The sequence below is a fragment of the Osmerus eperlanus genome, chromosome 9, assembly GCF_963692335.1.
Source record: "Osmerus eperlanus chromosome 9, fOsmEpe2.1, whole genome shotgun sequence".
In the NCBI taxonomy this organism is placed as follows: domain Eukaryota; kingdom Metazoa; phylum Chordata; class Actinopteri; order Osmeriformes; family Osmeridae; genus Osmerus; species Osmerus eperlanus.
The window spans coordinates 9,673,101-9,699,364 of NC_085026.1; the positions used below are offsets into that span (position 1 = coordinate 9,673,101).

Here is a 26,264-nt window from a genome sequence, read left to right on the forward strand (position 1 = left end):
TTTCAATCACAGAATCATGATAACTGAAAACCTGTGACCATTTATAATTTCAGAACTTCACTGATTCTGTAATCTTGAACTATAAGGTGCTTCAAAAGGTCAGTCTAACTATCCTAAGGATTATAGCCTGTTCCCTGCTTCGTTATGAGCAAAATAGTTTCTTCAAGCAAACAAATCCAACCTTATCTATGGGTGTACTGCTGAGATTCAGTGATATCCTTGCCTTGATTTGTGGCCTCTAGCGCCACCCAGTGTCTTTTCCTCACATTGCTCTGGTTTCACCTCCACAATTTACTCTGCCCCACATTGTATTTATACCAAGCAGATTATAGGGTTTAGTCAACATTGTTATTTTTGTTGAAATAAATTAACTGGACTCAATATGTGTTTTAAGTATAAACTGCAAAAACTGAGTAATATTAGTCTATTGTAGGAAGATAGCCTGCACATGCTGTTCTCACACAGAAAGACAGAAAATCATAAAATACACTAGAGAATGAGAGTGCTACTATTATTTTTACTTATCTCACATTTAAAAGTGATTTTGTGCATGTACAAGTAATAGATGCATGTGCGAATAAATGTATGACTGTGTGAGCGTTAACAATGTCTAGCTGTTGTTAGATCATGGCTAATCTTACACGTATCAGAACATAGGTTGGAGAAAGCAATACTTTAGCTGCCATAGACTCCACATTAGTTCCCCCCATCCAGGTTTTTTAGATCAGATGGGTTGAGCATGTACTGGTGTCTTACATCATGTGTAGGATTTTTTTTATCCATTTAGTGGTAGTAGGTACTTACTGTATCCAAATTATTCAGGGCATCATGCAGGTGGCCGTAATACATTCTAATGGTAACCCCTACAGCGCCCACTGCTGGACATATCTGGGACAACTCGCCATCATGTCATAAGAAAATATTTCGTTTCATAACGTTAACTGCGTATAGATTTCACCAATGTTGAAACGTAGGCTACTACACTTAACGTGATTGATCAAGCCATGTCCTTCATCCAGTTCGAGCAATACTGATTTTCCTCACATATTTAGCTACATATTAATAATTTGTAGACATAAACTCCAATACTAAACAAGATCAAGATGTAAAGTCGACTTGAAACTATTCGTACAGTTTGCATTGTCTAAACTCTATATGATAGTTGAACTGAGATAGAAAGAAGAGAAGGTTTATGGGTAGAGGAGGTTCTCTGTGCATGTCAATGTCAGTGGGAGGAGAGAAACCCAGCTCACAGAGTGGAATTCACGGGGGCTGCATTTTACCATTTGGTCAAATCATTGGCTCTTTGGTCATTGCCTACAAGTACAGTGTTAAACTGACCATTGAAACAGCAAAGGAACAACATTGTTGTAATTAGCGCGAGAACGGCAGTATTTACCGTGTCAGATCGCCTGTATCGAATGATGCTTGAAGAAAATTCGTAAGAGGATCTTCTAATGCTTTATATAGAAAACTGCAGACTCTGTCGGGATTTTTTTGAAATTCAGGCAAAGCACTTTGAGGCGCCCAAAAAGAGAGGGGAGGGGGGCAAAGAAAACGCCCTGTTGCTCAAAAATCTAACTTAATCGCCGTGTGGAGCATGTATGATCTAATGTGGAGAACAGTACCATAAGTTTATTTTTAATTTTTAAAAGTGTGGAACACGAGGACCAGACGACCGTGCAAGTTTGTGGTGCGCTGCAGTTCCCTTTGGAATATTTTTTCCTCATTGTGCACTAGCCTACAATTGAGAGGCGATTTCAGAGGGCGGCGAGTGGAAGACAGCTAGGCCCACGGCCATTGCTTAGGAACAAAACACTTTTCTGATGTAAACTCATGTCTTTACACGGTTCGTCGTATTTGTAGAAGCAGGCTCTATTAATTCCAAAGATGTCGTTTGGCGCAGAGAGACGGATGGAAAACCGGTTGATAAAACTGGAGGCCATGATAAAAGATCCACGGTCTGCGATAAACTTGGAAAGTTTGCTGGTAGGCTACGTCTATTCTACATTATTAATTATTAATAACCCTCTGTTGTATCCACACTGCTTCTTCAGTTTTCACGGAAGAATAGATGAAAACATTCTCAAAAATTGACCTTTTTATGAGTACGAGCGTTTGATTCGAACATTTCCAAACGTTCAATACGCTCTGTTGTCATTTTTTAAGCAGCTACTTCCTCTCCACCAACACTTTGATTATGCAACATAATAGTTCAGAAAACGTAGCCTACAGCAGTTGACTATGAGGCTTTATTTGACAGCAATAAAATAGGCTACATATCGCTCGCTGTCGTATTTTGTATGTAGGCTACACTGCAATGTAACTCTCATTTAGCTACATAGGTGCAACATGTGTGCAACAATGTGTAGGCTAGGAGTATTGTGAAATTAACTGTAGCCTACACCATTCGTAAGGCATATCTGGAACGTAAAACAAATACGGGCATGAGCTCCAATCGTTAGTTTGGAATACTTTGTACGAACTACGGCAGATTAGTGTGCAGATTATATGGATCACTGGAATCAGCATGTCTAGCCCGCTTATGGAGACTTTATTATTTCCGGCTAAATCGTAGAGCCATCTTCCGCCTGGAAAGGAATGGGGTAATCGTACGGATAGTTTATGCCATTGACGTTTGGCACGATGACCATTGGGACACTGATGGCATGCCTCTATGGCTCGCCTGTCTCCTGTGCCATCACAGATGTGTTGGACTGTGTTGTTGCTCCAAGATGATAATTGGCTTACAGTTGATAGCGGTACGGAATATGACAGACATTGCAACACTATTTAGGTCTACAAGCGTACATGTTGTATGATATTACATGACTGAAAGCAATGCCAGATATGAACGAACACTGAGCTGTATAGTAAAGGCAGCCTATTGATTGATGCATTAATGCCCCCCTGCGGGCAATATTTGTGCTGTAATTTTCTCCTTCTTTTGTTATTTGGTCTTTTCAACCACAGTTAAGCAAATGCATGTTCGATATTTCTTCTTGCTTCTCTGGGCCCATGTTTTCTGTACTTCCCAGTGAGAGTTCTTGTCAACATAGCCTTGAAGTAGATAATGAATAGGCCTATTTCTTGGCTGAGAGAAATATTATGTTTATTTCTTGCATAGTTGCAGAGATCAGAGCTTGATGAGTGCTCTAGACTGAAGTTGTGTGGGAAGAGTGCGTAGGTTGATAGCTTGCAGCCTTCTCACCTCCCAGGCCATTTTTAGCAGTCTCATGTCGCTTGTGATTGAGAGAGATGGAAGAGGACAATCACAATATTCTTCTCTCTAACACACACACACACACACACACACACACACACACACACACACACACACACACACACACACACACACACACACACACACCTTTTGATTGTAGTTCCATACCAAGTATTCCACTGTCCATGTGTGAAAGTGGAGAGCAGTAACATAGGGTGTGTTTAGATCCATGTGGTGCTGAGGTATAGTAAGGGAATACAGTCTCAGGGCTGCCAAGCTTCTGTCCAGTTCAAGAGCTTAAATTATCACTGGTGGTCAATATCTAGATGTTGTACGCAGGGGGGGTGTTCTGGTGTGGTGTTGTTTACACAATATTTTTTATTTAGGAAATAATTGTATTATTATTATGATACAGGAAGTTGAGTTAATACTGTGCAACAATTTTGAGATATGATATTGTTACTCATTTGGTATAGCTTGGGTTAGGGTGATGGGCCAGTAAACAAAATCTTGAAGCCGTATTCTTAACCAATTACTCTTCCTGCCAAAGTTAAAATGCACCACACTTGAGGTGGTAGCTTACTAGCATAACCACCTACTCTTTGTAGAATGTTTATCACAAGTGGCACGTCATGTCATGTTCTGTCGGGGAGCATCCCTCTCATATGGTGGTTCTGTTTGTTTACATCACATGGACTAGACTGACTCTCTCAACATGCCCAAACAGATAAGATCATATATATTTTTTATCTCTACCCTATAATTTCCCTTTTGATATGCACTTTTGTATGCACTTGATACCACTCTCCATATTGCACTGAAAGAGGTCTCCAAAAAGTCAGTTCCTAAAAGCCCATCAACTCTTCTTTCTCCATCCTCTCTTCCCTAATTGCTGTAACACATTCACTCATGACTGAAAAGACAGAATCGATGTTAAAGGGTAGGGCTTTACTTCTTTTGATTTACCAACTTCTACTGACTTGATTGAGAGACTGCAGAGAGCTGACAGGACTGCTGGCAGTCTGCTGGGATGAGACAGCATTCTGCTGCATTCTGCTGTTTCAGTCAACTGGAGCAGATCCCCTCCTTTAAAGGGGCTGATGGTGTCATGTGTTGTTCACTAGAGTATCCCTCCAGCTATGCTTCTGTGCAGAAGGAAGTGCACCTTCGCTGTCATTTTGACACTAGAGCTTGACAGTCCAGGCAGACTGGGTATGTGTCCGTCCATGTCCAGGGAGCCCTGTCCTGCTTACATCCCAGTCAGGGACGCCATGCTTAAAGTTTCACAAAGACAGAAGGATGTGGATGACTGTAGTGGTGGGACGTTGTGTACAGTGATTGCGCTTAAAAAAGCTGTTGAATATGCCCAGAAGAGAGACATCAGGAAACTAACAGACCAGTACTGCTGCTTCTCTGAAGGAACACACTAGTCAACAAGGAATGTGTGTAATTGTGTGTGTCTGTCTGTGTACATGTAGTTTGATGAACTTGTACATTTTAAGGCTAATCTTACTAGAGCTCCGGTCATTGAACATAGTTTGAATTAGATTAGCAAAAATGTAGGGTTCTATAAATGGTACTACATTGCTGGAAACTCGAGTCCCAGGATAAGGGGATGAGATCATGATTGCAGTCAAATACAGATAAACCTTTTTCCATGGAGAGAGTGATGTGCTTTACAGCGCAGTCGAGCATCACCATTTTGTGGTAGTGTTTTGATTCAGCAGCATTGGAACATGATATATGGTCATGAATTTATGTTTCAATTTGAAGTCTGGCCCTGTCAGCTGTTTGGCCTGCCGTTTGGGTACATTGCTGCCTGGTGTTATTAAGTTTCCAGTAGGTGAGCTTTTTAACATTGAGTCACATTTCTCAAAGACTTATGAATATTATGTTAATCTAATTCACCTCGCAGTTACCCAATACTCATCTCCACTGACTTGAAAGTGGTAATTTATTAGAAAATAAAATCAGACTTGAGACAACATAGAAGTGTAAGCCCAGATTGGTTCAGTTAGTGATCTGAGAGGCAGGGCTCTGGGGGAACTGTGGCTCCAGAGGGATGACTGAGGCCTAGCATTAAGAAAGGCCATTCTCAAGATAAAGAAATATGCACACTTGATTGCTACGGCATGAGTAGCCTTTTCTCTCTACTCAAGGAAATGACCTCATTGAGTAAATAGTTGGAACTATATATGGGGCTCAAAGTCCTTCTGAATTGCTGCACTTTTCCCTTTCACTCTCTCTCGCTCTCTCTCGCTTTCTCCCCCCCCCCCCCACCCCCAGATTGATTTGTTTTCTACTCTAAATAAACACTAGCAAACATACACGACTCTAAACTGTATCACTCTTTCCTAGTATGACCACTGACAGACCTGCATTCTCCAACGATAAACACAACGGTAACATAAGCACCGAATCTGACCACAACACAATGGTCATCGAGACCCAGTAGTTTCAGTAGTTTCTCTTGTCTAGTTTGTATTCTTCATCTGCAACCAGAGATGTTTTGGAAACGTTTGCTTTCTTTTTACACCCCCCTGTTGACTGGGGCTTTGGCATGACTCTCAGTCTGCAAACTCATGCGTAGCATTGAGATCAATCTAAATGACTAACTGATGATGAAGCAGGTGGACAGGGAACCCAATGCCCAGCTCACTGCAGAGCAGCAAACGCAAGGAATTCCATTTGTGATGTAAAAATGATTAGGAGAGGCACCTTGTGTTTAACTGGAACGTGTCAAATTCAATCTTTACCTGGCACTCAATTTAGAACTATTTAGGACTGTTCTTTTTATAGATCCTTTCTTTTCTATTTTCTTGGTTTCTTCTTTTGCTTTTCCAAAATAACTGCATTCTGCTCCGTTGCGCAACAATAAACCATACATAATTCAGACTCAAGCACACAATACCACCAGGACACTATCAATAACTTTCTTTCAAGCCAGGCCTTCTCTGATTAAGTAGCAGCACTGAAAGGCGAACAGAGTGTTTTCCGTGCATCCAATGTTGAAGCAGATCATCTGCTTCTCGAAGGTAAATTTAGGAAGAGCCCCACCCGTGTGTTGGGTAACGTTGTCTCCTGCATCTGTGGCTGTGTTGTCTGCCCGTCTGGGGCGCTGCCATCTGGACAGGAAGTTTTATCATCAGTGAGGATTGTTTGGGGATTGGGACTAGATTAAGAAATTGATTGGGTAAATGATTGGGCAAATGTTTATCTTAAAAGACAAGCGCGTTAAGACTTCGACCCCACATTGCTGTTCTTTGTTTTTCTCTCACCAGCCTTTTTGTTTACGGATTCTGCTCACTTGTTTTGAGTGGGGAGAGTTGGCTAATTGATCTCGGGGAAGTGTCTGTGTATAGCAAACGCATAACAGTTTGAACTGATGGAGTACGAGTCTGAGAGTGTTTCCCAGTTAGAGGTAATTCATCGTTGGACTTCCAGCCAGACACGTTGCACCTTAAGTGGGTTTGTGTTGTTTTTTATGGCTCATAGCACGACTGCATCCATTTGGTAAAGCTTGGTGTTAACCTAGAAACAGGAACCTTCCTACTTGTTAGAGGTGGATAGGCCAAAACATTCAGAGCATTTGCTATGAAAATGTGATTATATTTGCATAAAACCTTTTTTTCCCCCCTCATCACTCACTCTCTTACACCCCATCCTTCTCCTGTCTCCACCCTCTCTTTCTCTTAACCTCTCTCGTTCTTCTCTCTCGCTCTCTCTGCCCCCGGCCACTTCTCCTACTGCCCCCACCCAAGACGCACACACCCAACATCTGCAGTTTCAGAAGAGGGGTGATGGGGAGGCATGTGCGTGTTTGGATGGGGAGGAAGGGGGGTGGTTCAAGTCCAACATGCACTACACATCCACAGCTGCAGCTCTCACAGCCAGTGGAGTTTGTGTCCGGTTTTGTCTCTGGGAACGTGGCCACTGCCTCGCAGGCAGTAGTGCTGGCTGTGATGTGCTGCTGCTGAGAAACACTGCCATATATGGCGGTGTGATGGTGGCCTGGGCCAATTTCTACAAAACAAGCCAGTCTGCACACCTCCTCTCTTAAGATCCCCTCTCCTGTCCTGTTCTTCTTCCTCATTCATTATTAGGCTCTTAGGCTAATTACCCTCTGGAGACCAATGTAGCTCTTTAATTGCAATTACTTTATTTTTCAATGTATACTTTTTTAATATAGATTTATTCTAGTTTCATTTCCAGAAGAGTCACAGCAACTAACGTTTTTTTTTTTACATTTCTCCCACCTTGCAATATTAGAGTCTCAGACCTAGCAGATATTCAGAATTCATCTGTAGATTTTCCGTAGTACTGAGGGAACACCCAGTGTGAGGTGTTAAACAAGACATTTTGAATCGTAAGCACACATAGCAGTGCGTGCATGCCAGTGAGTGGGCCACCAGCAGAAATGTAAACAACGAGGGAAATACAATCTTTCCTACCTGGAGCACTTGAGTTCCATCCTACTATGTAGACTTGCTGCACGCATGTTAGTAGAACCAATCGGAATGGATTAGAATCATACAATTGTGGAATTATGCATTCTTTAGGTGTGGTCTTTGGATGTTTATGGTTGATGTCCTTCGGCCTACGAATGTACTACAATTGAAACTTGTTCGACCAGAGTCTCTTAATGTGTCCTCTGTGATGTGGCATGTTCCTCAAGGCTCTTTTTTGGCCTGCAGTTTCCTCACAATGGCTAGATCGCCTGCATGTGTTCCATGTCACATGCACTCATGGTCCATCGCAATGCCCGGAAGTGGGAGGGGGGGGGGGGGGTGGGGTGGGTGTTAAAGGAACGTGCCTGTTGAATGAACACAGGAGCTAGCTTCCCAGGAGCTAATTCAAGTGGGATTGTGTTGTTGGTGAAGAGATGCCTCACTGTAGTCATAAACGTGTGCACGTGAGAATGCCGGGAAGGATTTTATTACCTGGAGATTGGAATGTGTTTTATTTTTAGAAGCGGTCATGTCAGGAGGCAGAGAAAAACGAAGGGGAGCGCTCTTCCCACTCAAACATTGTTCATCCATCTGGCCCTCAGCCGTAGCGCTCCATCACTGCCTCCTTTACAGGAGACAGCTGCCCACACAAGCACGCGTCTGTACACACAGAGCATACACACACTCATACCGCACTGACATACACACAGGGCACACAAACACACAGCACTGGCACACTGTTTTTACACTCTTAACATTTCACACATTTAGTCACAACAGTAGTACTTAAGCCCTATGACAAACACTGTGATGAAACATGATCAGACAGTTTTTGTAACGTGTGTCACCTCTTGTTGTGGTACCTCATTAAACCTCTACTCAATGGTTAGTGACCAGTTCTGTTCTGTACCAGGTAGTCATGTACCAACAGGAAGAACTCAATATAGTTTGAGTTTGGAAACCTTCTCGCCATGGTCATTTAAATGACTTTGTTTTCACGACATCTGTACGGTTGCGATGAACAGAAGCAGATATTTGATACAAGTCTCAAACTTGAATCAAAATTAGCCCTCCCTTATCAACCTTGTCTCAATGTAAAATGGGAGGCCTTTGCTGTTTAGTGAAACTGCATTTCTCAGTTGTGTCTGGAGGAGAGTTATGGAGGCCTGCTGCTTCACTTCACACTGGCCTCCGTTTCTACCAGGAACTATTTTTAACTGTCTGGAATTTGATCAAAACATAGCTTTCTACTACAGCCTTTTACAGTCCAGAGCAGGTTGTTTTCTGTTCCACATGCCTGGAGATGAGGGCTTTTGGGAGGAACTGGCACAAAGGAAATGTTCTTCTCATAGGGGTGAGATGTGCTGGTATTGCATCTCCATATTTACACTTTGTTTGAAGATATTAATTTAGGCTAATTCCAGAGAATTTTCTGTCCCAGTTTCTTAGAAAGTATAGTCAGATAAGAGGATGAAACTAAAGTGTTGTGAGCCCCAAGGAGGTTTTCCATTAGTCAGCAGGTTGCCAGAGTGTCCTGAGCCTCGTGGAGGACATTTCCAGACCCAGGTCACACACTATCTATGTTTTCTTTTCTTTTTTTGCGATGCCTGTTTCAATAAAGCCTAGCCATTCTGTTTGACTTATTATGCTTTTAGCGATACACATTTCAGTTATTTCTGTCCATAATGAATCCTGCTGCAGGATGTCTGGAAAGTTTGATGTTTGGTATAATTTCATTTCAGTACATGGCATTGACATGAGCTTGAGCTTGTTACCAACTTTGGTCTCCCTCTTATCTGCAATTCACTGTGTCTCAGTCTTTCATGTTGCCAAGCAACCTGGCTTGATTACGTTGTACTGATTGCATGCAGCCTGCCGTTGTGGCCAAGCTAAAGAATGACTCAATCTAGCGAAGCGATGGGATATGAAGGGTGTGATTACTAGTCTGCCAACTGGTGATGATTTTTTAGATACTATCTCTTTAAGAAGTTAGTTTGTAATTTTAACAAAAGTGAAAGGATGCACACAGTGTGTGTACCCCTGCACTAAGAAGGGTTGTTTTAATTCTCAACAAAAAACATCAGACAAGTACACTTTTTGGATGTAAAAAAACGGAACTGAAGATGCCTCATGTGAATGTGTGGGAAACTGGTAACTAAGTGTTGGGTTTCTAATCTTCTAGGAACCTGTTAGTAGCTTGTTCCATCCAGGTTGTTGGCATACATTTTGCTTTGCTTGAGTGGGATGAAGGTATGTTTGGATGAATGTAAGTGGGCCAGTGTTTACGTTTGCATCCTATTTGGGTGAAACATCATCATTAAAAGGATATTTAAAATAATATGTCTTTGGTACCCATAAACCCAGTGAGTTTATAGTTTGCGGTGGGTTCACAAATTCCCATTATGTATCCTTAGACAACTGGGCCACTTAACAGACCTCCACACGCAATCCCTTGGGTGCGCACACACGCACGCACACACACACACACACACACACACAATGAGTGAGCTTTCCTTCATCCATGAGTTTTCTCTGCTCTAAAATGGATATGCAAACTTATGAGTGTTCTTCCTAATGCTTTTTCCATAGGGGCTGTAGTGTCATGACGGGCTACATAGTTGAGTTCCACGAGAGCTTTCTTCATACAAAAGCAGTTATTACATGTCTGTAAAGGTCTGCAGTGCTGATACTTGAACCTGTGCATATGCCAGTTTGTGTCAAATGCTGCTTGGTGTGTTTTGTGGGGTGAGGGCTGTGTCTGCTATTTGGAGAAGCTGCTTCACAGGAAATGGCTTACACACTGAGGGACTGGCTTCATGACACAGTGAAATTATCAGAGTTCTGGGCGGGGTGTATCATTTCCTGTATTGCTGAGCTCGAAGGGGATCAACTGTGTGTGTGTGTGCTTTTTCCCTTAAATAGTATTTTTTGTGAGGTCAGTCCTTCAATGGGAAGTAGAGTTTAGATGATGAAATGGAATGGCTGGTTCACCCAAGCCTGCCTGTTGCAGGGGAGAGGGAGGGAGCGATTTGGGAGAGAGAGAGGGATTGTTGTAGGTTGTTTTGCAATGCTTGTCTTAGCAGTTTTACAATAAAAAGGCACATTAGTTTTGGAGTGTTTGGGCATGTCAAATTGACCACAACCAGGCTGGAGAGTATAGGCAACACAATTTAAATTAATAAACCATCGCAAATGTTCTCGTGAGTGTAAGCAGTAGTATTCTTTCTGTTGTTCACTCACATTGTTGATTTATAAGTCATTTACTTTGGGATTGTTTTTGGCCTGAATAACCTATTTACCTATTTAATTTAGGTAATTCTGGCAACCCATGTGCTTGCATTCCACAGTGTTTCTTAAAATAACCATATAAATAAATAAAAAGATCCTAAGTGTGATGGCAATTAACCCAGAGCAAGTTAGGAATGTTGGAATGCCCTAATACACTCTCCAGGGAATGGCAGTGTTTCATGAGTTCAGTTGTCATGGGCATAAGGTGACAGTTTCTTAAACCTGATGAGTAGTAAAATATTGACTGGTATCCTGGTATCCTTTTGTATAATTGTTCTTTTTTTTTTCTCTCAGAATTTTGTGTAATTAACAATAAGAATTCCTATAACAATCAACACTTTTGTTATTCTCTCATCAATGGTGAAATTTGTTCATTATTGTGCACTTTTTATTTTCCAATTATGTGTATTGGACAGAATATAATCAGACCATGTTGTTACCATATCATGCAGCTTTCTGCTTCTTTCACAGGATTCCATGAATGCCTTGGTTTTAGATCTGGACTACCCAGCTCTACGGAAAAACAAAAACGTTGAAACATTTTTAAACAGATGTAAGTACATGGATGTGGGCGTGTGGGTGAATGCATCCACTTTTTTTCCCCAAAGATGAAAAAGATACAACATTGGTTTGCATATATTTATGTGACTGCATGTATGACCAACTTGGCAGATGAGAAAGTCATGGGACACATTCGAGAGTTCCAGATGAAGTCTGAGGACTTTGACAGAGTGAAGGTGATTGGCAGAGGGGCCTTTGGTGAGGTGCAGCTGGTGAGTTCTCATGTGGTTTGTTTGTTTCTTAAGATTGTTTGGGGCCTTTTCCAGCTTTGATAGAAACAGAGAGAGAGTACGGGAGGACATGTAGGAAATGGCCCGGCCCAGAATCAAACCATATCCCCTGCGTTATGGCTTTAGCCTATGTGCTACGCACTCTTACCCGGTGAGGCATGGTGATAATGGTGAAAAACTGCTTTAAACGAACAAACAGCACCGCTGGCTATTATATGCTTCTGTGTGCTTGTATCTACAGTCAGGGTGGCCTTTGACCTTGTGTGAATTCTCAACAGTCGTACCTCATTCATGTGATAATGATGTTCCATTTGTCCCTAGGTGAGACACAAAGCGTCTCAGAAGGTGTATGCCATGAAGCTGCTGAGCAAGTTTGAGATGATCAAGCGCTCAGACTCAGCATTCTTCTGGGAGGAGAGGGATATCATGGCCTTCGCCAACAGCCCCTGGGTTGTTCAGGTGAGGCCCGCAGTGCAGGCACACACACACAGCCCACAGCTGTGATTATAACATAGGAGTTAAGACTTTGAGCTAACTAGAACGAAGATGGAAAAGGTCTGCTCAAATCTAGTGAGTAAATGTCCCTCATCGCTACAGCAAAAACAATTATTTATGGAAAATGTGATGTAAGCTCAAAAACACAGGACAGTTCTATTGCATACTGTAAGTTTGCGTGATAAAGTTTGAGCATTTTGCGGCAGGAAACCCCACTTAAAAACCAGGAAACTTAAAACCCCACTTTCCTCTCCCCCCGTTTGGGTGCAGCTGTGCTGTGCCTTCCAAGACGACCGCTACTTGTACATGGTGATGGAGTACATGCCTGGTGGGGACCTGGTGAACCTCACCAGCACCTACGACGTCCCGGAGAAGTGGGCCAAGTTCTACACAGCCGAGGTAGTCATGGCATTGGATGCCATCCATTCCATGGGGTTCATCCACCGCGACGTCAAGCCTGACAACATGCTCCTGGACCGGCATGGACACCTCAAACTGGCCGACTTCGGCACCTGCATGAAAATGGACACGGTGAGTTTCTTGTCCTCAGTGCATTTTCTTTCGGGTTGGGATTTGAAACCAGGTTAGTTATCTCATTATATTGTTGCACAAACAAGCTATTCCAGAATATCATCGTTTGCCTTGTAGCCTACAGTCTGTCAATCCCCCCCCCCCCCCCCCCACCCCAAAAAACGTAAACTTTTTGTCAACAAGAATGTCAGTTTGTCATCTTGGTTGTGTGTCCTGCTGCAGACGGGCATGGTTCACTGTGACACTGCGGTTGGAACTCCGGACTACATCTCTCCTGAGGTGCTCAAGTCCCAGGGGGGCGACGGTTACTACGGACGGGAATGTGACTGGTGGTCTGTAGGAGTCTTCATCTTCGAGATGCTAGTCGGTGGGTTGACTTTTAACATCCACAATCCCTACAGACCTGTCAGTGGTTGTAAAATATTTTAAATGGCGGTGCACAGCAAACCATAAAAGGGTTTTACTTAGTATTTCTATTTAGAAGTAAAGACAATGCAAAGTTGTGAACAGTCTTGATATCACATTACACAAATACTACAAGTACTCACATTTGGAATGTGATTAGTTTGTTTGTGGTTAAGTTGCTTGGTTAGTGTAAAATAGATTTCATCGTTTTTTTGAATGATGATTACGAAATATCATTTGTGATGGGTCTCCCTGCTAGGTGACACACCGTTCTATGCTGACTCTCTGGTCGGAACGTACAGCAAGATCATGGATCACAAGAACTCTCTTAACTTCCCAGATGACGTGGAGATCTCAAAAGACGCCAAAAATCTAATCTGTGCCTTCCTGACTGACCGGTAAGATCAGGACAGGATGATGACCATACTCAATACTGCTGTACTCATTCCGTCGCTCAAGTATTCCCAGGTTACTAACTTCCGTTTGGGTTTGTTTATGGAGGGAGGTAAGGCTTGGTCGTAACGGGGTGGAGGAAATCAAGAGACACCCGTTCTTCAAGAATGACCAGTGGACGTTCAACACCATCAGAGACAGTAAGTGTTCTTCAAGATAAGGACCCTGTAATACTTCAAAGCTGTTCTCCTGAGCTGGGGATTTAATGCAGGGGAAATGATTACCATACTGAAGTATCTAGACAATGCTTTCTTTCACCCTGCCTCCCTCCCCACTCTCTTCTGTACACTTTAGATTTTTTAACTTACTCTCTCTGTCTCTCTCTCTCTCTGTTTCACAGCGGCTGCTCCAGTGGTACCAGAGCTCAGCAGTGACATTGACACCAGTAACTTTGATGAGATTGAGGATGATAAAGGCGATGTAGAGACCTTTCCGACTCCCAAAGCGTTTGTGGGAAACCAGCTTCCCTTTGTTGGATTCACCTATTTCAAAGAGAACCAGTGAGTCTGCTACTGTCTTTGAGAGTGGAGACATGTACACGTTTCAAATAGTTCAGATGTGCTGTTTGGAATGTTTCCATTGTTCCATGGCGAAAGACGGGATAAATCAAGCATATTTGGTTGTTTTTGTATTAAACAGCCTCTTTGCATTGTCAGCCTATGACTTTATGCCATCATTTTCTCTGATGCATGTCTGATGTTCAAAAAATAAAAGATAAACTTGAGACTATAATGATTATTTTACCACCATAATCTGAGATGAGTCTTGAATCCAAATGTTTGTAACTCAGTCAACAGTTGAGAAATGACCAGTAAGCTTCAATCAGTTATCCAGCCCGATAATCACGTTGTGACATGAGTGTTGCAGTTTAACTGTTGGGCATCTGACATTGACAGTAATGAATAAATCAATTGTTTTCTAACAACACCCTTTTCTCTACAGATTACTAAAAGACTCAAATAATTCTGCAGTTGCACATGAGAAATCAACATCACTGATAGGCGAGGTAGGTACAGGACTGTTTTCTTCTGTTTTCTGAATTGGGATTACTGATTAAAACTGAGAACAGATGCATCCCTTATTCTGATATAGTTCAGCGTTTTTTCTTGCTAACTGAAAATGTCACTCATATTCAGGACACGGACAATTTTTCAGTCAGAGTCAAATAATGTAAACATCTAAACAGTAGTGTTGCCATAGGAGTGGCAAGGTAAAAAAATTACATTTTGTGACATAATCATTATCTTAGCCTTTAGCTTAACATAAGATTTGGGCAGATTGTGATTTTACAGAAGTTTCTTACTTAGTCTCAAACACACTCAGACCAAGCAGCTAATCCCTAATATAAAAGGCTTATCCTATAAAGGGATTTTACCGGCTGAGTTTGTTGAGACAAACATAAATAAATCGATCTATTACTCTTCTATAGTTATACATTTCCTGTAAAGTGCTCTCTGTTCAAGTGAAATCTTGGTTTGGATTGTTTGTGCAGTTCTGCATTACAACTAACATATAAAAAGGATTTCTATTAAGGATACAATGAGTAAAAAGAAAGAAAGAAGTGCTTTAAGGTTGGTCATAAGTGCCCCCTTATTATCATAAAACATATAATATGCAGATAGACGCCTCATGGCACTCCCAGAAGCGCACCCACGCCTGCCTTTCCTTTAAGAGTCTCTTGATAAGTAATTAGGCTGGTTCTCCTCCTCGTTCCTCTCCCCCAGTCGGCTGCTCTGCAGAAGAAGCTGCATGAGGTTGAGGAGCAGCTGAGTAACGAGATGCAGTCCAAAGACGAGCTGGAGCACAAGTGCAGGTAAGAACATTCCAGCTCGTCACTGGTGAGCTTCACACACGCAGCGCTAACCTCCGCTTTTTGGAATTTGCTGCTTGTGGTTCCTTTCCCCTCATCCTGATTCTCTGTAGGAGGGATCCTCAGCAGGGGCAACAAGCATCTCTCGGATCAGCTGATGTAGAAATGCACAGATCCTAGAGTAGGACTCCCTCTCTTGAGACATCTCAGAAAACAGACGGCCAGATTTCTGGCCCAGCTTAATGCCATTATACCCGATTCAATTAATCAGTCTTCTAGTCGTTTGGATATGTGAAACGAGAACCTGCTGTGCTGCGGAGCACTCAGTGGATTGAGGCTCTCTGAGCTTTGTAGTCTGAGTTGACTTTATTGAATTCTTAATAACATTACATGTTCTCCCATTCCTGCAGAACTGCCAGCGCTCGTCTTGAGAAGATCTCCAAAGAACTCGATGAGGAGGTGAGAGGTCTCGAACAAGTTCACACGACACACCTGTTGCTGCTACAATGCACGTCTGTATTTTGTGTTGGAACAAGCACATCATCCTTCTGCGGCTTCAACCTGTGTTTTTATCATGTTAATTTATGTATCAGTGGTGACAAACTGAATGCTTCCATGAAGATGTCAGGTGTGTAGCAGAGCAAGTGGACCCACACGCAGGAGAGGCAAGCAGAAAGGATCAAAATAACTGACGTGTATTTCTAGCTAACTCAAAAAGATAGAAAACTAGGTACTCAGAAATCGGATGCAAACCAACGGAAAATAACGGGCAAAACCCAAGACAACGTATGGGCAGGAGCACGAAGGCAATGACTTCTCACATGAAACGCAACCAACAGACTAACAATCAGACACTGCACAAGGGAGAAAAACATATATACACATGGGGAGGGTAATGATAATGGAAGACCGATGGGTTATTACAGACAAGGAGCAGGTGTGGAGCTGGAGCAGGGAGCCAGGGGAGAGCGGGAGAGGACACGCCCATCACACAGACGCACACAGATAGACAGAGGATAGCGAGAACACGGAGAACACAGGGGGAACACAACAGAAACACTCCAGAACACAAGGGAAATACGCAGGAGTACCAGGGGAAACATGAAGGAACACCAGGGAAGGCCCTGGGGACAGTGGGGCACGGCCGTGGCTGTGAAAGAAGATCCTTCTGTAATAAAAAATACAGCACAAAACATGAGTGAGCTTTTCCCCCCTCTCTGACCTCTTTAGCTTAGGTTTGTTTGAAATAAATACTTTCTGCTGTTTTTAATGGGACATGGATCTTTACTGCTCAACAACTTTGCTCAACAACACTACACGCTGCGGATCATAGTCAACATACGGCAGCCCCCTTACCTTTTATGTGCATGTCTAGCAGGTTAGAAGCACTGTTTATATAGTACAGTTCTTGTCTCCCTGTTGTTTTTGTGGAAATTATATTAGGACATTTGTAGTAGCCAAACTGGTACCAATCTCTACCTTGTTTTGTTCACTTGAAGGAATGTCCTAGTAACGAGAAAGTCATGGAGCTGTTGTTTGGTTAGGTAGTGTGTTTATAGATGCTGTGTGGGTAGTAACTAAGAGCGGGGTGTTTCTTTGACAGGTTAGCAGCAGGAAGGGTCTGGAGTCCAGCCTGAGACAGCTGGAGAGGGAAAAGGCTCTCCTGCAGCACAAGAGTCTGGAGAGCCACAGAAAGGCGGAGAGCGAGGCGGACCGGAAGCGTTGCCTGGAAAACGAAGGTGAGACTGCGCGTTCACACAGAGCAGACGTACAAACAGCACTGAGGAGTGGGTGGCAATCACTCACCTCTTTCCTGACCTAGTGTACACAAAATGAGTCACAGAAGGGCATTTTTATGACAGTGTTTGTGCATATATGATTTTTTGTTGTTGTTGTAATTTCAGTTCAGTTTTGCCAAACGCCAAATAAACAACAATTACAGCTGTCAATTAGATGGCAAACAAACAAATATTAATGCTGCCAGCCAAAGGAATATTAAGGAATATTAGTGTTACAATACAACGTGCTATATTTCCATGCTCACATCAGATGTTCTCCACAGTTAACGGTCTTCGAGACCAACTGGATGATATGAAGAGAAGAAACCAGAACTCTCACATCTCCAACGAGAAGAACATTCACTTACAACGACAGGTGTGTGTGTGTGCATGTGTTCATGTTTCTTTTATTCTTGTTTTTCAGGATAAGACTTCACTAACCCAAATATAATTAACTTGTGTCTTATTAATTGAAAATATTAGGCAGACAACGGGCAAATTCTGTGTGTGTGTGGTGTGTGTGCCTCTGCATGTCTGTGTCTCCTCTGTGTGTGTGTGTTTCTCTGTGTGTGTGTGTGTGTGGGCACGCGCGTGTGTGTATCTTTCTCCTCCAGCTGGAGGAGGCTAACGCGCTGCTGAGGGTGGAGGCGGAGTCAGCTGCCCGGCTGAGGAAGACCCAGACAGAGACGAGCAAACAGCTGCAGCAGCTGGAGGCCAACACCAGGGACCTGCAGGACAAGTGCTGCCTGCTGGAACACGGCAAGCTGGGCCTGGAGAAGGACTGCATCAGCCTGCAGGCTGCTCTGGAGGCAGAGAGGAGGGAGCACAGCCAGGGCTCGGAGACCATCGCAGACCTGCAGGGTGAGAGGCAGGGAGGGAGAGATGGGGGGAATGGAGGGACTGTCTGCATAGATTAACTCTGGATTGCACTAATACGTGCACATATTGCACCGAGGTGTGTATTTGTTATGTTGTAAACTTGGGAAGCTCTCTTATTCACTCTCTCCCTTACCGTTGTGGTGTGTGTGTGTGTGTGTGTTTAGGACGAATCTCTGGCCTGGAGAATGAAGTGCGGCAGGTCAGACAGTCCCTCTCAAAAGCAGAGACGGAAAAGAGACAAGTGCAGGAGAAGCTCACAGATCTAGAGAAGGTAAGAGGATACATGACTTGCAGTATGGGCACCTGGGGAAAATGCGTTACAGAAACAAACACTTTGTTTTAGGACTTCAATACGTGCTACTGTCCAGGCAATAAGTCAATTTACAACAAGTACGTTTGGATCAATTCATTTTTATGAGATTTGAATATCAAAGCTATTGCTCGAGTTGTGGCTTTGTATCCTTCTGTGTCATTCTTCCTGGCTCACCCTTCCCCCCTTTGCTCTGATAGGAAAAAAGCAACAAGGAGATTGACATGACGTACAACCTGAAGGTGTTGCAGCAGGGTCTGGAGCAGGAGGAGGCTGCCCACAAGGCCACCAAAGCCAGGCTGGCTGACAAGAGCAAGATCACAGAGTCCATAGAGGGCGCCAAATCAGAGGCCATGAAAGGTAAGGGCCCGTTCATTCATTCATTCGTTTATTCATCTTCCTTCCACCACATGAGAACGGTGGATAGAATTAGGTTTGAAACTGAATGTCCCCTTCTCCCATGCCACACTTCAAACCCTCCTCACAACCCTCTTTGCCACGCTTGTCCTTCTCTCGTCCCTCTCTGTTCTGGTCTTTTTCTGGCCCCTTTGTCACTCTCTTTCTCTCTCTCCCATCCCTCTCCTGTCCCCCTTTCCCTCCCCTCCCCTGCGTCGTCCCCCCTTCAGAGGTGGAGCAGAAGCTGGTGGAGGAGAGGGCTGCCAAGATGCGGGTGGAGAACCGCATGTTGGAGCTGGAGAAGCACAGCAGCATGCTGGACTGTGACTACAAGCAGTCCCTGCAAAAGCTGGACGAGCTCCGGAGACACAAGGACAGGCTGACAGAGGAGGTCTGTATCGGAGCCTGTGGCTGCAAGTGTTTACTTTTGGGAACGCATTTTTTTGTTTCTTTGTGTGTTGGTCCATGCTTGTGTTTGTGAACGAGAGATGGAAAACGGAATTATGACTCACAGTCTCCAACTGAGAAAAACAATTTAATTACCCATTCTCATCCTCATCTTTTCCACTTGATCTCTGCCAGGTGAAAAACTTGACCCTGAAGATTGAGCAGGAGACCCAGAAGCGCAGTCTGACCCAGAACGACCTCAAGGTCCAGAACCAGCAACTCAACTCACTGCGCACCTCAGAGAAGCAGCTCAAACAGGAGGCCAACCACCTGCTGGACATCAAACGCAGTCTGGAGAAGCAGAACCAGGAGCTACGGAAGTCAGTCCTTGCTAGAAAGGAGAACGCAGTCTTGATTTTGAAATCAGATCTAAAGAATCCATTTCTATAGCTTGTGTGAGTCAATGGCTGCATTTCACTCGCGAGGGGAAGATCTGCACACAGTCCCTTAAGTGTGCGTTTGTACTCGCAGGGAACGGCAGGACTCTGACGGCCAGATGAAGGAACTCCAGGATCAGCTGGAGGCGGAGCAGTATTTCTCTGTAAGTCAAGTATGTTGCTGATGCAACTGTATATAGCAATTTGGAAACGTGTGTTTTGCTTTATGGAGGTCTGCTTGCTGTGCCCGCCAGACGCTGTATAAGACCCAGGTTAGGGAGCTGAAGGAGGAGTGTGAGGAGAAAAACAAGCTCTACAAAGACATGCAGCAATCCCTTCAGGAGCTCCAGGAGGAGAGGTGGGTAGAGCCATACTGGTCTGGAGCTTGTGGTCCCATATTCGGCGTGACTGACCTCGATGGACCTCTTACTTGACCGTTGACCTTTCTCAGGGACTCGCTGGCCGCCCAGCTGGAGATCACGCTGACCAAGGCGGACTCGGAGCAGCTGGCACGCTCCATCGCCGAGGAGCAGTACTCGGACCTGGAGAAGGAGAAGATCATGAAGGAACTGGAGCTCAAGGAGATGATGGCCCGCCACAAGCAGGAGCTGGGCGAGAAGGACATCACCATCGGCTCGGTGAGGGAAGGGGGCATGGAGCCCCACGCACAGACATGGGGGACAGAGCAGACGTGGTTCTGGCTTTTGGAGGATGTTGCAAGATGAGCCTTTTTTAAGCAATAGAATGTTTCTGTACTTACTGCTTGCCGCTAGCTATATGTATAGAAGACTTGCTTCCTACAGTGTGGTTTCACAATTGTCTGCTTCAATAGCAAAGGAAACACCTGTTATCACAGTCCCCCAAAAAAAGCTATACCAGCACGAGTTCATTGTGTACTTTTTGTCAACTAAAACTTAAAATTAGTTATTCATGGAATGTACCTTTTCTGTGAAGTTGATTGTCTGATGTTTTCCTACCAGCTGGAGGAGGCCAATCGCACGCTCACGAGTGACGTGGCCAACCTCGCCAATGAGAAGGAAGAGATGAATAACAAACTGAAGGAGACTCTCGAAGGTTCATTGGTCATTTCGGCATATGTACATTTAGTCCTTATCCTGCAACAGAGACCACAGCCCTTCCTCAGGGCATCACAGTCTATGGAGTAGGCTCTCGGGAGAACGTTAGCACTGTATCTAAGACTGTCTGCTGTGTTTTCAGAGTTGGAAAGGTCGATGGATGGGGAGCAGCAGATAAGCCAAATGAAGCTGACGTTTGAGAAGCAGCTCCAGACAGAAAGGACACTGAAGACACAGGTGGGAGCACACTTCACAAAGCCCTTATGGTTTACTTGATACTACTCTGTAGTATAAAACTCCCATCCAACTGCTTTAAACAAACTAATAGCCTTGGAAACACTTCACACAACACCTAAAAATAGGTGTGTATTCAAACTGTTTAAAAAATATATATAATTGATATATATAAGACTATTTCGGACATAAAATCACTGTTAGTGGTTGCATAAAATCACATCATGACTGCTTCTGCTGTATGTGCTTGCATGTCAGGCTGTGAACAAACTAGCGGAAATCATGAACAGGAAGGAGTTGCGTGGTGGAGGCAGTCGCCGTGGTAACGACACGGACGTGCGGCGGAAGGAGAAGGAGAACAGGAAGCTGCAGCTGGAGCTACGCTCGGAGAAAGAGAAGCTCAACAGCACCATCATCAAGTACCAGAGAGAGATCAACGACATGCAGGCGGTCAGTAACACGAAACCTCCCACTAACCAAAACACAACCGCTGAGGATCAGAGAAAAGACAACAGGTGGTTGGATCCAACACAACCTTACACCAACCTTCATTTAACTAAAACAAAGATCAACACCATGGACGGTGGGTGGCTGATACAAAGAATATGTCCGTCAATTAATCATTCATCATATCACCGTGTAAACAGGACTATTAACTATTTCGTTGAGTTACTATTCTTGTTGCAGTCTGCCTGGTAGCTGTGATGCGGTTACTTTGGCCGGGATTTACTAGGCACAGTGCAATAACTTGATTCTTGATCTGCTGCTGTATTTGCACTACTTGTATGACACAATATATGGGTAAAAGCATCTGCTAAATGAATAATATGTAAATATTATAAATGTTTTTCTCCAGCAAATAGCAGATGAGAGCCAGGTGCGCATCGAGCTGCAGATGGCCCTGGACAGTAAGGACAGCGACATCGAGCAGCTGCGGAACCTTCTCCAGTCTGTAAACGTTCACTCCCTGGACTCCGCCAGTGTCAGCAGCGGGCCCGAGTTCGACACTGACGACTCCTACACAGGTGAGTCCTGACTGCACACACATAGGAACATTTTTGAGAAGAATTCTATGTTTTCCCTTTTTATTGACTATCCCAATTTCCTTTCAATTCTTGTTTCATCAAGTTCTCATATGAATGTGTTGTCTTCTTTCCTTCCTAGAAACAAGGTTGGAGGGCTGGCTCTCTCTCCCTGTACGAAACAACACCAAGAAGTTTGGCTGGGAAAAAAAGGTAAAAACGAATTCAATTCTCAATTCAAACATTAGAACAAGTGTTTTGTCTCAGCTGTCTTTGAGTACATTTTTATTCAATTTTCCCCAGTATGTGGTCGTGAGCAGTAAGAAGATTCTGTTCTACAATAGTGAGCAAGATAAGGAGCTGTCAAACCCCTACATGGTGCTTGACATAGAGTGAGTAAAATGATGACGTGCTGTCATTGAGATGACAAAGATGTCAAGTCAAGTAGACCAAGGCTTGTATTGTGGCTTATAGGAAGCTTTTTAGTCTTCCAAAGATTATTGCTTTCATACATTTTGTTTATAGCACTTAATACAATACACCCATAACAATGTAGTCTGCTAATAACACTGCATATTTTCATATTATTAATGTTTTCTTTTTTATATTTCTCACTACTTGCAGCAAACTCTTCCATGTTAGACCTGTCACCCAGACCGACGTGTACCGAGCAGATTCCAAAGAAATTCCAAGGATATTCCAGGTAATAACTGTTTTCTTTTTTATGTTCCTCTTAGTGAATGCATTCATTTTAGGCAATGTATCCATCCTCAGACACACATACTGTATAGATGATCTTGATGACGGCTGTGAATCGTCCCACCATCCCTCTTCAGATCCTGTACGCCAACGAGGGAGAGAGCAAGAAGGAGCCGGAGTTTCCTGTTGAGCCTCTTCCCATTGGAGAGAAGTCCAGCTACATCTGCCACAAGGGCCACGAGTTCATTCCCACACTCTACCATTTCCCCACCAACTGCGAGGCCTGCACCAAGCCTCTGTGGAACATGTTCAAGCCACCGCCCGCCCTGGAGTGCCGGCGCTGCCACATCAAGTGCCACAAGGACCACATGGACAAGAAAGAGGAGGTCATCGCACCCTGTAGAGGTACGGAAAGAGAGGGGGGGGGGGAGGGCTTTCAGTTGGAATTCGATACTTACTAGTTGAGACCCCTGTGTCTGTTGTTTTGCCAGTACACAAGTGTGGTGTTTATTACTTCTTACTTTGCAACTATTGCCAATAGTTGTAAAGTAGGATCTAGTGAGCACTACACTATTACTTTAGGAAATGACTTATTGGGAAATAACTGTTGTTTCTGTATGCAGATGTGCTCCGTTCTGTGTACGCATTCTCCTGTATTGTTTGTTTACACCTGTCTATAGGGTGTTTTTATAGTCACCCTATGTTGGAGGATATGGCTGCCATATCTCAAAGCATTCTTTTAGTAAGTATCCTGAGTAACCATCCGATCCTCCCTTCCTCTTGTTCTCCCCCTCTCCAGTGAACTATGACGTGTCGACAGCCAAGAACCTGCTGCTCCTAGCCATCTCCCAGGAGGAACAGCAGAAATGGGTGGGCCGGTTGGTAAAGAGGATCCCTAAGAAGCCTCCTGCTCCCGAGCACTTTGCCCGCTCCTCTCCCCGTGCCTCCATGAAGGTCCAGCCCAGCCAGTCCATGAGGAGACCCAGCCGCCAACTACCCCCCAGCAAGAGCAGGTGAGAGGGGGGGCACATATGGTCAAAATACAGACCGGTGGCGGATTGTGAGGAATGGTTGATGTTGACAGTTGGTTCTCAAGTGAAGGGTTATGTAAAGTTTTTTTTTAAACTTAACCAAAGGTAATTAGAGTTTGAATGAGCAGTTTCCCCCAGGTTTTTGGACACTTGTAATTTGTGACTTGTGACTGATAATTAAGTAATTGATAAAGTAGATGGAGGGGAAAATGGATCACTCAATAAGGAATCTGCAAACACCATCGCTTAACCCTTTCAGAATTATCGACTTTGGTCTTCAGGACTGGCACTGGGCATTGGATGATGTCGATGACGATATTGATGGGGATTTTTCTTTTAATTTCTGATGAAAAGATAGGGTATGGTAACATGCGCCGGAATCTTAGATTATGAGTTTAAAGTGTGGCGTATGTTTGGTTGCTGTGGAACACTTGACTGCTCGCTCTTGGTGTCTTTCAATCTTCGAACATTTTTAGGTTATCGATCCAGAAACGGTTCCTTCTAGAAGTTCAGTGTCTGTGTTTCGCTGACCTGTACTTTAATACACCTCCAGACATTCGTCGGTGCTTCAAAAGCCTAGTGTAATATCAATTGTATTTGAGATGTAGTTATGCAAACAAACTATTTTAATTGATTTTCAATTCCGCGTACTTGGTAGTACGTTTACTGTAGAGTGTTATGATGGCTGGCTCGTCTGTGACGTGTATCCCTCTAACCTCAGCCCCCCCAAACCAGAGGGCCTCAAGATGACACGGGAAGACTCCAGCAGCATACATCGACACAAATCCTAACAGTCGTGTGCCAGTCGTGTGCCCAGTGTGTTTCCAGTGTGCATGACTGTTTTTATTTTTGTGTAAAAGTGTCTGTGTGTTTTGTTTTATGACAAGTGTGAAGTTTTGCAATAAAACATTCGCCCAGGAAGCGTGTTTTGTAGTTTGTGGGAAAGATGGTGTGTTCATGCGAGAGTTTGCGTAAACTGCATGTGACTGTTGTTCTGTGCATGTTGTGCTTTGCAAGGTGACTTGCATTTGAGATCAGATGTCTGCCTAGATGTTATGACATCAGTGTGACACATGTAACCAGTATTTTCATTGATATTCACACAAAAAACTAACTGCCCCCATCTCTTTCTTTCTCTCTCCAGTTAAACTTACTTGGGAGTATGGTGCAGCTTCAAGGTGGTGGGTGTTTCTCCTTCTGACAAAACAATACGCTCTTGCATATGACCTGACACGGATGCACAAATATAAACCTACTTCACTCTTCCTGAGGACTTTATATCCAGCTTCTCCATACATTTTTCACTTAGGTGAGTTTTCACTTGGTTGCTGTCTTGAAACTGTTGTCATTCCCTGTCAGTTGATCCACTGGACTCTGGAGATTGGTGTGCCAACAAACTCACTCCTGTTAGCAGTGTGAATGGATTCTCAGACTCTGCAAATGGGTTCAGTCCGAGTATGTTTCGCTTCCTTCAGAACATCACCCTCACAACTGCAAATGGATAGGCGACTTGCAGGGGACAGAAGCATTTATCTTGACACAACACTTGCTGATGGATTAGACTGTCAGGATTGAGGAGATCAGATAAATTACCCACCTCTACCAACCTGAACCCACACACAGACTTTTACACAGTAAAATAGATGATTGCTCATAGCCAACATATCTACAATAGATAATGGATGCAGAACACTACAGCCACGAAAATAAGTACTGTTAACGCATGGTTGGATATCACATTGATGAAGTTGGCAAAGTCACTCACTTTTGTATGTGTCTTACCATACCTTCTACTAACCAAACCGTTATTTGAGGGAAATGTTTACTGCAACCAATTGAATGCAAAGGATGCAAAGGTTAGGCATTACATGTTAGCTTGATTCCTTTTTGTTTGAATGTACATCTGGGTGAACTAGACGACACATAAGCAATGTATGACCACAACATTATACAGTTTTTTGTTCCAGTCTACTTGATCAGGGCTACCTATCACCGCCAACATTAAAGCAGTGCATGTTATCCTCTGCCCCTGAAGTTCACTAAGTGCTGTTGCCTTCATGCCTTTGGTAAATCCACTTGTGGTATAAACAAATTCTGCATTTTATTTTTATCATTTCTGGGAACAAGAGGGGAATTTGAAGATACTTATTTTGTTGTTAAAACAAAATACAAGTTCCGCAAATGTATCCCACAAGCTGAAGTATTGAACAGTAACATGCAATTGAAGTCGTTTTGAATGTCTGTTGTTTTTGTAAAAAAAGAAAAAGAAAAAATATCCTCTTTGGGCACGTGGTGTGGATCTTACAGATGGAGAGTAATAGGTGTGTGCTTTAAGTGCTCTCCTTTAACCAAGAAGCTTCTGAAAAGCACGTTTTATACATATATAAATAAATATACATGGTATATATTTTACATGACGACATACAGTGCACATTGTATTATTTATACTGCCTTGTCCACTTTGTATTTAAAAGGCGCTGCATCCAGATTGCATGTTTGATATTGCTCTAATACAGCTCTATGATAACCAGTTCAACAATAAAGACATGGATGTGCCTTCCGGTTTGGATT

The 26,264-nt window shown here is 43.5% G+C and overlaps 1 protein-coding gene across 1 annotated transcript; it reads left to right on the forward strand.

Moving 5' to 3' along the window:
• Positions 1 to 1,278: 1,278 nt before the first annotated feature.
• Positions 1,279 to 24,358, forward strand: rock2a (rho-associated, coiled-coil containing protein kinase 2a). Its single transcript, XM_062470502.1, has 32 exons — positions 1,279 to 1,989; positions 11,431 to 11,512; positions 11,632 to 11,732; positions 12,072 to 12,209; positions 12,516 to 12,776; positions 12,999 to 13,143; positions 13,441 to 13,579; positions 13,683 to 13,774; positions 13,975 to 14,134; positions 14,577 to 14,640; positions 15,359 to 15,447; positions 15,855 to 15,903; positions 17,048 to 17,183; positions 17,507 to 17,598; positions 17,837 to 18,083; positions 18,266 to 18,372; positions 18,612 to 18,771; positions 19,038 to 19,198; positions 19,390 to 19,574; positions 19,726 to 19,795; positions 19,886 to 19,989; positions 20,083 to 20,269; positions 20,612 to 20,705; positions 20,850 to 20,944; positions 21,200 to 21,391; positions 21,798 to 21,966; positions 22,106 to 22,176; positions 22,267 to 22,355; positions 22,588 to 22,666; positions 22,800 to 23,067; positions 23,462 to 23,675; positions 23,953 to 24,358. The coding sequence occupies exons 1-32, from the start codon at positions 1,891 to 1,893 to the stop codon at positions 24,038 to 24,040; spliced, it is 4,227 nt and encodes a 1,408-aa protein (XP_062326486.1). The 5' UTR covers positions 1,279 to 1,890; the 3' UTR covers positions 24,041 to 24,358.
• Positions 24,359 to 26,264: the final 1,906 nt, after the last annotated feature.